A 12596-nucleotide genomic window follows, 5' to 3' on the forward strand; every position below is an offset into this window, starting at 1 on the left:
ATATATTATACAGTCCAGTGATGGCTTAATTAGCCAAAATTTTGAAGTTACTGTCAATACAATTCTTTTTAAAGAATAATAAATTTGGACTCTACTAAATATATTGAGTAATACTTCAATTTAATGTACAAGTGTTTTTATTTTATCGTAAAATCAAACAATGTGTGTGTAGGTATGGATAGGCAAAAAAGTGTGCATGTGTGTGTGTATATATATACATACACATGTATATGAAGCATGATAGAGGAGATACATGGCTATTTCGCATTATATAAGAGTGGGTAGGAGCAACTGGCATGAGAGATAAAGATGGTGGTGACAAGTTACAAGGTGAACAGCAGACAGAATAGCAATCATAGATTAGGAAGGGTAGGCAGGTAAGATGGGTATTCAGAAGAGAGTAAGGAAAGCTTGACAGGGACAGATTGGGTACACAGGAAAGGCCTAGTGTGTATATATGAACATAACACTTTTAGAATCTCAAGTGTGTATGCATGTATGTTTGCACTCATTTCTATGAAACTCATGACTTACAACCAAATAAACCCATCATTTGCTGTAGTTAACTGACATGTATCATCTGCCTTTATTTCTAATGCAGCAATGCTTTCCTTTAACTGGAAAAAACTCCTCAAAAACTTTAACTTGAAAGTACCACCCAACCTAAACCAACATTGTATAATAAGCGTAATGAACTCACTGAAAAAATATACAAGCAAGGTTAAAATTCAGTCCATTGTTGGTATTGAACCCTCTTCTTAGCTTCAAATAAACTCACTGACAAAGACAGAATGTACTCACTGATTTGGTGTATTGTGCATCTCTGCCTAAAGATGGTGAAAATTTTGTGATGGTTTCTTCAAGACCCTGTAGAACAGAAACACTATTATTTAATATGAAATCAGGAAATTCTGACTTAAATTAGGTAATTTGCATACTTAATACAAGTCTTTCATGGATTGTGTTAATTTGAAAATTTCTGGCCAACTAAAAACATGTTTCATGCAACAAACCACATAAGACAAAAGTTGTGAGAGGGGAAGAATATGGGATTTTGGGAAAGATATTTCTACAATATCTATAAGTTATCTTCAAAATTCTATTTCAGCATTTCATTCTAAAAAAATTAGGAACTTGTAAAACCAGAGAATTTATCCCTTGTGATACTAAACTGTCTGAGACTGCCTTTGATTCTCCAACACAAATTTCCTATTTTGAAGTGATTTAAATTAAAACCTCCCATCAAAATTTCAGGTTATGTTTCAAACACCAGCTTAACAATGGCAAAATCATTATCATACTAAATTCTTCATTATTTTCAAAATAGAAAAAAAGGCAGCATGTTTCAATTGAAATATGGTAACAAAAGGGTTAATTAGATGATTAAAGATGATAATGGCACCTGTGTTGGTGGCAAGTAAAAGCACCCACTGCAGAGTGGTTGGAGGAAAGGCATCCAGCCGTAGAAAACAATGCCAAATGAGACTGGAGTCTGGTGCAGCCTTCCAGCAGCATGCCAACCTGGTTAAACTGTCTAACCCATGCCAGAATGGACAATCGACATTAAATGATGATGATTGAAAGTACAAATAAAGATGTGAATTACAAAGATAATCTTGTCAAGCCAAGTCATACTATTGTAAGGGTTAAGAGGAGTAATAAGCTGAGCTCCAGCAGAGCTGAACAAAAATAAAATGTGTCCTGTTGTAATATTTGATACTGTTTGCATTCCTTGAGCAAGGCACTTTATTTCATAATGCTCCATCTTGCTCAGCAGGAAATGAGCATCAGTCAATTGCTTGCTCATGCAGCTCTGGCTGCTAAATCACAGTGTCCCACTGAGTCAAGGGAAGAAAGTCAAGGGGCTCACAACTATGTTGACACCTAAGACAGCCAGCAAAAGCATGGGACATGCTAAATGATCCTACTCACTTGCAAATGATAGCAAAACTTTTTTGTTTGGCTTAAATTATGAAATAAATTTATCCAACAGCTAAGACTAAGGTACATGGGGTATGAAGTAAAAACCAAAATAAAATAATGGCCTCCTCTCCCTAAGAAATGCCAACAATAAGAACTGTGTATAAGAAATATGATGTTCAGCAATAGCCTTAACATAGCCATCAATGTGATATTAACTGAAGATAAATAGATTGACTTCAATATTTTATCATGAGACTAATGTAGAGTCTAATTTACATGTACAATTCTTAGTGGTTGCTTAGTCCTCCGGCATTTAAAGCAGCCATATCTGACCAAAATATTCTACATGTTTCATGTTCAAACTAGCCAGATCTGGCCTCGCACACCTACCCTACAATGTCATTCTAAAAATAAACAATCACATCAACAAAATCTCATAACTTCAAAATAGAATTAATTTAAAACAATGTGACTAAATAAGTATTACATTTGATGGAGTAATCTGAATGCTAAAGGGTTAAATATTTTATTAGAAAATTATTCACAGAAAAAAAAAAGAAAAAAAAAATCACTGAAATTCAAGTAAGAAATATATTTTAGAGTAGCCTAAGATATATTCATGAAAATTATAATCTTTAGAAAGGACAACAATTTTTTTTCCAGCTATATTCAAATATATATATATATAAATACACAGACAAAAGACAATATAGAAAACTTACAGATTTTAATCCTGCTTGCATATACCTGACCTCTGCAAAAACACAATACACAAGAAGTTAATTTGATATCTCCTCTAAGTTTAAATTAATGAAATACATTGCATTATTACAGAGAATATATTTCAACTGTCATGATTAAGTACAATCAAAATCACTGAATAGTTTATTAGTGAAAGGATATATATGAAAAAAAAAGTGGCAGGTTGGTCAACTTCAAACAATCAAGTACACAGTGAGACATATACACTGAGAAACATAACGTGGAAGAATAAGCAGTTTGAAACTTCTCAATGTAGGTGGTTTACATAGAAGTCTGAGCAATGGAAATAAAGTATATAAGCACAACTGATTCATGGAGTTAAGAAGATTCTAGATAGATGGTGACCAATGTATCATCTATTGCATACACACATTTTACATGTAGTACACAAAGGAAGAAAATGAGCACACACAAGGTTTCCAAGATGAAAGTGAATTTATTTCTAATTAAAGAAATTAATCATGCAATTTCATGACAATATCTTAACATACATTTAATCATGCTCTGCATTTTGTTTAGGTGGTCAATATAGCAATCCAGTGATGGTTATTCAAAAACAGGTAAAGACAAAATTTGCACAAATTTCTGCACACATCTACAGTAAAAAGAGATGGAACACTGATGGGTGAGTAATCATCAACAGTGGGACCATACTGTATCACTAAATACCATACTCAGTTCTCTGGCATTTTGACTACTTAACCAATAAAGAACTGGTAGTTCTAAAGATTTCTAATCCATCCTATGAACTATTTCACATGAATGGCCGTTTTATTTTTTTAACCCTTTTGTTACCATAATTCTTTTTAAATATGCTGCCTTTGTTTCAATAATTTGTTGAAAATAATGAAGAATTTAGTGAAATAAGTTTGTCATTATTAAACTGGTTATTACCAGTTCAAATATGCTTGTGGCATGTTCGAACCCTTAAGAAAGCCATTCACTGTTTTGTCATAGAGAAAATTTCTCACTGTAGACAAATGGTGTATATACACATAAATCAGCTTGCAGCGCCACCTACCCAGACTGTGAGATGCAAGCATTTCACAGAAACTGAACAGGGTGCACAGTGATTTTACATTTATACACATCACTGCTTAGTACTCCCACACTATAATTTGTTTATGGTGAGCCACCGATTAATGCTACTAGTCATCATATGATGCCTGGAATAGCATAAGAGAGACTCTCTCTCTTGTCAGCTCACAGCGCACCCTGTCTTGTTGCTGTGACTGAAGAGGAGATAACCACTCTGAAATGCTTGTATCTCACAGTCTGGGTAGGTGGTGCTGTGAGCTGATTTAGGTGTATTTACACCATTTGTCTACAGTGAAAAATTTTCTCCATGACAAACACAATGAATGGCTTGTTTACAAGTTCAAACATGCTGCAAGCATATTTGAACTGGTAATAGCATTGCTTAGCACTCCCACTTCGTATTAAGCTGGTGTTTGAAACAAATTAAAATGGAATTTTGATAAGTTTTAACTGAGATCAGTTTGAAACAAACTTTATATACAAAAACCAGGGGCAGTCTCAAGAGGGTTGGTACTGAAAGGGTTAAGCTGATTAACATTCAATAGCATTGTTTTAACAACCACTTTTCCATGCTTACATTGATCAGAGTTCACCCAGGAAGATTTTTCTTTCTATGATCAGATGCCCTTCCTGTCACCAACTCTCACCCTTTCCCAAAGATAATATTTCCCCATGGCCAGACGCATTTTTGCAGAATATTAAACCCTGAAACCAAGAGTTTCCACACATAAATATTTGAATGAAATAAAATTTGATAACTAACCTTTTTCAATGAAACAACTGAGCTGATAAAATTTCTCAACTGATTTTGAAACATCTTCATCTGTCATTTCACTACATTTCATTCTAGTATCAGAGTCAAGGAAATTTCACAGAAAACAATTGAATATAAACAATGGGTTGAGATTTAGGGGAGAATAACTATTGAAATATCTACTATCTGTTGAAAAGACTAAAGATTATGCTGAATAAATATGAAAAAATACAATACAATATTGTGTGTATGTATACGTATATATTAATGAAACCATAATTAAAATAAGGTTCTGGTGTCATGAGGACAGACGGACAATAAACACACTCTGCTGCTCAGTTATCAGTAATGATTACAATTGAAAAATATATATCCTGGATTGACAATGACAACAGATGTGTGTAGAATGTGTAGAATATATATATATATATCATCATCATCATCATCGTTTAACGTCCGCTTTCCATACTAGCATGGGTTGGACGATTTGACTGAGGACTGGTGCAACCGGATGGCCACACCAGGCTCCAATCTAATTTGGCAGAGTTTCTACAGCTGGATGCCCTTCCTAATGCCAACCACTCAGAGAGTGTAGTGGGTGCTTTTACGTGTCACCCGCACGAAAACGGCCACGCTCGAAATGGTGTCTTTTATGTGCCACCCGCACAAGAGCCAGTCCAGGAGCACTGGCACCAATCTCATATATATATATATATATATATATATATATATATATTGTTGGCATTCCAAAAAATTAATATATATATAGTTCATATTTGTATTTGGTTTGCAAGATTCTTGATGTGAATTCGTGTGTTGAAAGAAATATTACTGAACCTTGGGAGGGGCATTATGGCCGGTAATAATAAACACATGCACTGGTTCGGTCCTTTATTGTTATTGTTAGTTAATGGTGATTAGCCATTTTTTTACTAGTTTTTCAAACTCATATGTTAAACACTTTGGTCAAACAATTTATTGTTCAAATGTTCAGTATTGTTAATGTCATTTCTTTCTTTTTTTTTTTTGTCTATTTCATCGCATTGTTGCAATCTCTTCAATGACACGTCTCTCTAACTCCATTTCTTTTGAACTTATGTTCCAGCATTGGGGTTCATCCGAGACCTGTCCGAGATGAGTATGAGAGTGTGTGTATGTCTGTATGTGTTTATACATAAGTGTGTGCATCCGTATGTGTGTGTTTTTTAAATACTATGTCATTTTTCATATACATAAGATAGAGGTTTTGGTTTTCTCTGTTCTCTTCGCAAATGCACACTTTCATCCATATAACATTTCTCTCAAAGACAGTTTAACCGTCTTCTTTGTTTGATAAATGTTGAATAAATTTACATCTATAATATAATGTATGGCTATCTCAAGAAGTAAACACACACATGGAAATGAGTGATATTAGTGAAAGGGGTGTTCTGAAAGAACCATCTCTATCATCATCTTAACATTCACTTTTCCATGCCTGCATAGACCAAACAGCATCTGTTGAGACAGATTCCTTTGACCTTCCAGTTGCCAACTCCTATCTGTTTCTAAACAGAATCCTGTATCAAAATTTGCATAATTTCTTTGGATGTGTGTTTTATAGAGATCTTAAAACTATTAAAAAAAGAAAAGAAAAATGTGTGCACGTTCCCTCTTTCTGTAATTTTTTCGTTTTCACTTTTTTTCCCTCCAAAAGTTTTTTCGCATTTGTTATGCATATTTGCAAAGAATCACAATCTCAGATATTTAAAACAAATACACATTTTTTTCTCAGATTTGTAATCTACAATGTTTAAAACAGACACATCCAAAAAGACTTTGGAAATTATATTTTTTTGGTTCACAAGATAATTTTTGACTCTTCTTTAGGAATGCTACAGCAGTGGTTCTCAACCATTTTTTTTTTTTAATTTCTGGACCCCTTTGATTACTATTTCATTCTGGTGGGCCCCCATAGCCATTCAACATTAAAAATGAGTTTTATAGATACTTCTTTCAAAATTCCTATTTTATTTTTCACATGTTCACTTGCATAGGTTCACAATAGCATTCTCAAAGAGAACATGTTTCAGTGGCCAAAAACGATGTTAAATTAGGTAAAACATTCAAGAAAGAAATCTAACCGTTTCTTGCAATAAATACATCTAAAGCAAAATTTTGTTGTGGACCCTTAAAATACTGTGGATTCCTAATTTATTATTTTGTTTGTGTAGACCCCCAACAAAATTTTTATGGTGCCCCAGGGATCACATGGACCCTGGTTGAGAATCACTGTGCTATAGTAAAGATATTAGATTTTCATGAAATACGGTTAATTATATTCTGAACACTGAAAATCTTGCTAGGGTTGGTATCAAAAGGGTTAATAGGGGCAGCTGAAGAAAATAACAATGAACAATGTAGGATACACTACTTCAAATTCACCACCCATAAACAAATCAATAAACTTTTTGGAAGAACTCGCCACAGATTCTTCACTGGCCTGGAAATAAAACAAGCAAAATAGAAGTTACCATAAAATAAACTTTAAAAAAATTCAACTTAAAAAATACATAGACTTTAGTATATAACCAGATTTAAGAGCACTGCACAAAATATTTTGTGGTATTTGTTACGTATCTTGATCGTCCAAGTTCAAATCCCACACAGGTTAGCTTTTGTCAATGCTTTGAAGACAATAAAACAAATAAGTATCAAAGTATTGAAACTGATACAATCAATAGTACTGTTGGGGATGGTGCTCCAGTATGACCACAGTCCAATGAAACCAGTAAAATAAAGTATCATCATTTTATGTCCAATTTCAATGTAGCAGGGATTGGATCAGTTAGCACCCCACCCCAAGTGAATCTTTATTCAGTGTAGTGGCCTTTATAGGAAAGTCTTGTTTAGACAGAATGAGATGATTGGGTGCAGCTGACTGGCACTGAAGGTAAACACACACACACACAAATATATATACATAGAGATCATGAGAGTAACAGACAGACAGACGTAACCTGAGTAGACAATTTGTTGACAATGTCATCGTACACAGCCTGCAACTTATGTACAGCACAAATGTAAACAAACACACAAACCTATACATACATAAATTTGCACAGGTATGCATGCACACACACACACACACACACACACACACACACACACACACACATTCACATGTGCGTGCATAACAGGGTACTTTCAATTTCTGTGTACCACAAATCCACTCACAAGCCTTTGGTCAGCCAGTAGCTAAGTAGAAGGCACTTGCCTAAGTTACCCTCCACCAGGACTGAACCTCAAACCACAGCATTGGAAAGTGGATTTCTTAACCACACAGCCATGCCTGTGCTTATTGCAATTTTTATATTCCAACAGCAGTTAAAAGAATTCTTAAATAAAAATTAACAGATGTTGTTGCCAAGAATGAGACAAGATAATCCAAAGAGACAGTTCTTGGTGATGCAACAGTTTAGTAAATATAACAATTACTGTTTTAGTCATACAGTCACAAAGTTTGAGGGGAGGGGATGAACTAGTTGATTATATCAACCCAAATACTTTATCAACTCTGGAAGGACTAAAGGAAAAGTCAACTTTGGTGGGACATGAAGCGAGAAAACAAGGAAACATAGTAAACCATTCTACCTTTTACTCTACTGATACCATCTATCCACCCCATTTCCCTTTTATCATTTTTAACATAGGCACACAACCAGAAATTTGAGTGGGGAATAACTAGATCACCTCCACCCCCAATACATGACTGGTACTTATTAACCCCAGTATGGTGCTAAGACCGTCTACAGTTGATAACTATAATGATCTTTTATATAGACATAATGCCATTAATTTTGGGAAAGGTGAAGTCAACCCCAGTAATCAAGTGGTACTTATTTTATAGATCCTGGAATTGGTAAAAGCCAGAGATGGTCCCAGAAGGATGTGAAACCATGAGTGTAAAGAAATGGAACTAAATATCCATTTCTTACATGAACATTATCATCGTTTTAACTTTCACTTTTCCAAGCTTGCATGGGTTGGACAGGATCATTTGAGGCCAATTTTCTACTGTTGGATGCCCTTCCTGTCACCAATCCTCACCTGTTTCCAAGCAAGGTAATATTTCCTCATGGCCAGACATGGTTTTGCAGAATTCTGGAAATGAATAATGCTGCTTCTTTGATAGTGACAACCATTTACAATGGTCACACTATGTTAAGACAAGGTGACACAAAGATATACATACACAAACATATCTGTCTACATATGTATGTATAGATTGGAAGATATGTATATACGACAAGCTTCTTTCAGTTTCTAACTACCAAATCTACTCACAAGGCTTTGGTCAGTCCAATGCTATAGTAGCAGACACTTGTCTAAGGTGCCACACAATGGGACCAAACCTGAACACCTGTGTAGTTGAGAAGCAAATATTTTAACCATGCCTAAGCTTTAGTATTCCATATAGGCCTAATTATTTTCTATAACTTCAAATTATAATGTAAACACTATTTTGGTCAAATGGAGTCGAGTGACAGTCTTAAAACTAGAAGACAGAAAAGAGCCAGAAAGTATAGCAATGAAGAAAGATTACCTCACTCGGCTGGTCAACCATACTGTGTGTTAAACTTTGTTGCAGGCATCGTACTACTTCAGTCCAACACTCATTTGCATCCTAGAGGAATTAGAACAGATATTATATTAGAATTTGCATTCTGCATTGGTTTATACATTCATATATATCATTATCTAACACCAATGTTCCAATCAACCACACACACACAATCATTTACTTACAATGGAGTGGTACAGAAACAATTGTAACTAATAATAAAGCTGTACTCTATTCAATCAGCGTCTTCTTACTTGTATTATAGATATACACCATTTAAAGTACACGGTAAAAAGATATGGGGTGCTAATAGTTACTTGCTTTGGAGACACAGACCTAGGCAGGCTTTTATAACATGCCTTGTGTCTTCAAGCAATCTTCAGGCTCTGAGCACATGGTCTATTCAATTTGCAAACCAGGACACTGGTACAAGAGAAAGCACAAAAGAAAAGAAAGTAGATGCAATATATACTCCTCCATTTCTCAAAGTACATTCTAACTGTGCATGCTGCCCTTTGGCTAGCTCAAAGCTAGCAACATCTTCCTTTTCCAGAAGCCTTAACCCATTTCTATTTGTCACTTTCCCTCCTCAGAATTGAACATCTATTTTCAGTTTCACTAGGTTGTCATAAATACAGTCCTTGTAGTGCTTCTTTGGCTTATATTGTGGTCATTCCCCAAACTATAATTCCTTATAAGGTAAACTACATAGCCATAACACCAGCTTTCATCACCAGTGATGACCTTCAGAAAAAGGTCTGGATCAACTTCCAGCTGTTCTTTCAGTTCACAACATGCCTTCAGTCAAGACTACTTTTGATCTTCTGTGAGCAAATGAGGCACAAATTTTGCTGCAACTCTTTTCATCCACAATTCCTTGCTCAAAATTCATTGGCAGGAGCTCCAAGACACACAGGTCATATCAACAAGCTTATCAATTGTTCGGTGACGGCCCTCCAAGATCAGTTCATGAATTATTGTGATGTTTGGGAGGTTGATGGTCATCCTGAACAAGGTTGGTCTTCAAGTAACAAGTGACCATTCCTTAAAGTCTGAAAACCACTGGTAAACTTGTGTTTTGCTCGTGGCAGCATCCTTGTAAGCTGTTTAAAGCATGGTAACTGTTTCAGCCCCCATTTTCCCCAGCAGAAAACAGAATTTCATGGAAGCACACTGTTCAACAAACAGGGGAGACACACTGCAAAACAAAGACATGACAGTACAACCTCACATGCCACCGCCAGTTGGCAGACTGATGCCTGAGGGTTGCATCAAGTGACTTCTAGCAGCCAAAGTCTGAACTACAACTGGCTTGATCCGCCAGAGAATGTTTCCAGTTATTTCTGGGTACCCCCTTGTACCTATTATTTGTCAAGATGAAGTGAACATTTATATACATACATACATACATATATATATATACATACATACACATACATATATATACATACATACACATACATATATATAAACATACATATATATAAAGGGCATTAACTGTGTAGTAATGCCTCACGCTTCGAGGGACTAAATAAGTCAAAAACTACCAAAAAATAAGCAACATGTTGCTTATTTTTTGGTAGTTTTTGACTTATTTAGTCCCTCGAAGCGTGAGGCGTTACTACACAGTTAATGCCCTTTATATAAATTATATATATTTATGGAAAAAAATGATGAATTTTCTTTCATTATGAGGTTTTTTTCACGCTGACTACTTGATAAATTCTTATAAAGATTTTATCCTATATTATATTATACATACATATATATATATATATATATATACATACATACATACATACATACATACATACACACACACACACACACACACACAGTTGTATGTCATACAGACAAATATTTCTATAAAGCATACAAGCATTTAATTGATTGATAAATTTCAAATAAGACCACTAACCTGTTGCATGAAAAGACCTTGCTCGCCCTTTTCAGCAAATCTCGGAAAAGTCATTTGCAAGACATTCAGGAAAAATAATGGTGAAATAGCAGTTGATTCTAAATTCATCAGGTTGAACAGGTCTTGCATTGCTTTGAAGAGAGAAGAAACCAATATTGTTACACACGTTTAGTATTATATATATATATATATCTCATAGTATCATGTGATCAACCAGACTATCAGATGTTGTAACACATTGCTAGTCACAATGTGCTCTGCATTGTTTTAGCTTTCAAATGATGTCATCCTATTGGGCAGGCAAGGCCAACATTCCCCTTGAACTCAATGTCAGCTCATTACAGCAGATTGGACTGGAGCAATGTGAAATGAAGAGTTTTGCTTAAGAACACAACAGGCAGCTAGTCTGGGAGTTGAAACCATAATCTCATGATTGTGAGTACAATAATACCAGTTAAACCCATTCCTCCTACGTTATCTTATATTGTTCACTGTATTTACTATATATATATATATATATATATATATATATATATATAGTAAATACTTTACAATAGCACACTTGTGTGTTATAGTAAAGTTTCTAGGTTAGCACAGATGTTATATTATAGTTTGCCATGGTAAATTATAATGCCTAGCTGTTAGCAGGAAAGGTTTCTTTTTCCCTCTTTCAAGGACCATCCACTTCATAAATAAAGGACTTGTTGTGGAAACCAAAACAACTATGCAAATAAAAGAACTATTAAATACCTCGAGTTATTGAACCCGCAGGAGTGGTGTTCCTGTTCCGAGGATGACTAAAAGAAAGAAAAAACAGAAATATTTAAATGAGCAAATAACATCCACCTAACTTTCTTTATATTGAGGCAGTTTTCTCCTTTCCCATATTTTGTGTTTAAAATGGTATCAACAAAGAAATAACAATGATACTTCATACTTCCAATTTCCCACAAGGTTCCACAACATTAGAAACTGTTAGAAGACTATTTCCAGAAATACAAACACATCACTGAAAGAATACATACAACCAATGGAAAACATGAAAAGTCAACTAATGAACAAACCCCCTTACTTAACGACTCACATCAATGAATATTAATTGTCACTCGTTTATGACTCTGAGGGTTCCAGTCAGTCCAATCAATGGAGCAGCCTGTTCGTGAAATTGACATGCAAGTAGCTGAACACTCCACAGACAGGAATACCCTTAATGTAGTCATCAAGGAGATTCAGCATGACACATTGTGACAAAGCTGGCCTTTGAAATACAGGTACAACTCATTTTTGCCAGCTTAGTGGACTGGAACAACATGAAGACAAAGTGCCTCACTCAAAGACACAATGCACCATCAGGAATTAAACTTGTGTCCTTACAATCATGAGCCAAATACCCTCACTAAACCACACATCTTCACTCAACGAATATATATATATCATCATCACTTAATATCTATTTGCCATGCTGGTGATTTGACAGCATCTGGCCAGTCAGAAAGCTGAACCAGGCTCCAATTGTCTGTTTTTGCATGGTTTCTATGGCTACAGGCCCTTCCTAATGCCAACTACTTTACACAACACACTTATATAGGACATATTGT

General features: G+C 35.1%; 1 protein-coding gene across 1 annotated transcript in view; it reads right to left on the reverse strand.

The window, feature by feature from the left end:
* LOC106879652 (ubiquitin carboxyl-terminal hydrolase 14) overlaps positions 1–12596 on the reverse strand; it is a 34045-nt gene that overhangs the window by 11158 nt on the left and 10291 nt on the right. The window contains exons 6-12 of the mRNA XM_014929317.2: positions 11749–11795; positions 10999–11129; positions 9063–9143; positions 6886–6959; positions 4487–4569; positions 2646–2677; positions 802–867 (exon numbers count right to left, since the gene is read on the reverse strand). Of these exons, the coding sequence (XP_014784803.1) occupies positions 802–867; positions 2646–2677; positions 4487–4569; positions 6886–6959; positions 9063–9143; positions 10999–11129; positions 11749–11795 (514 nt within the window). The remainder of the gene's footprint in view (positions 1–801; positions 868–2645; positions 2678–4486; positions 4570–6885; positions 6960–9062; positions 9144–10998; positions 11130–11748; positions 11796–12596) is intronic.

The sequence above is a fragment of the Octopus bimaculoides genome, chromosome 10 (genome assembly GCF_001194135.2).
Source record: "Octopus bimaculoides isolate UCB-OBI-ISO-001 chromosome 10, ASM119413v2, whole genome shotgun sequence".
NCBI lineage: Eukaryota > Metazoa > Mollusca > Cephalopoda > Octopoda > Octopodidae > Octopus > Octopus bimaculoides.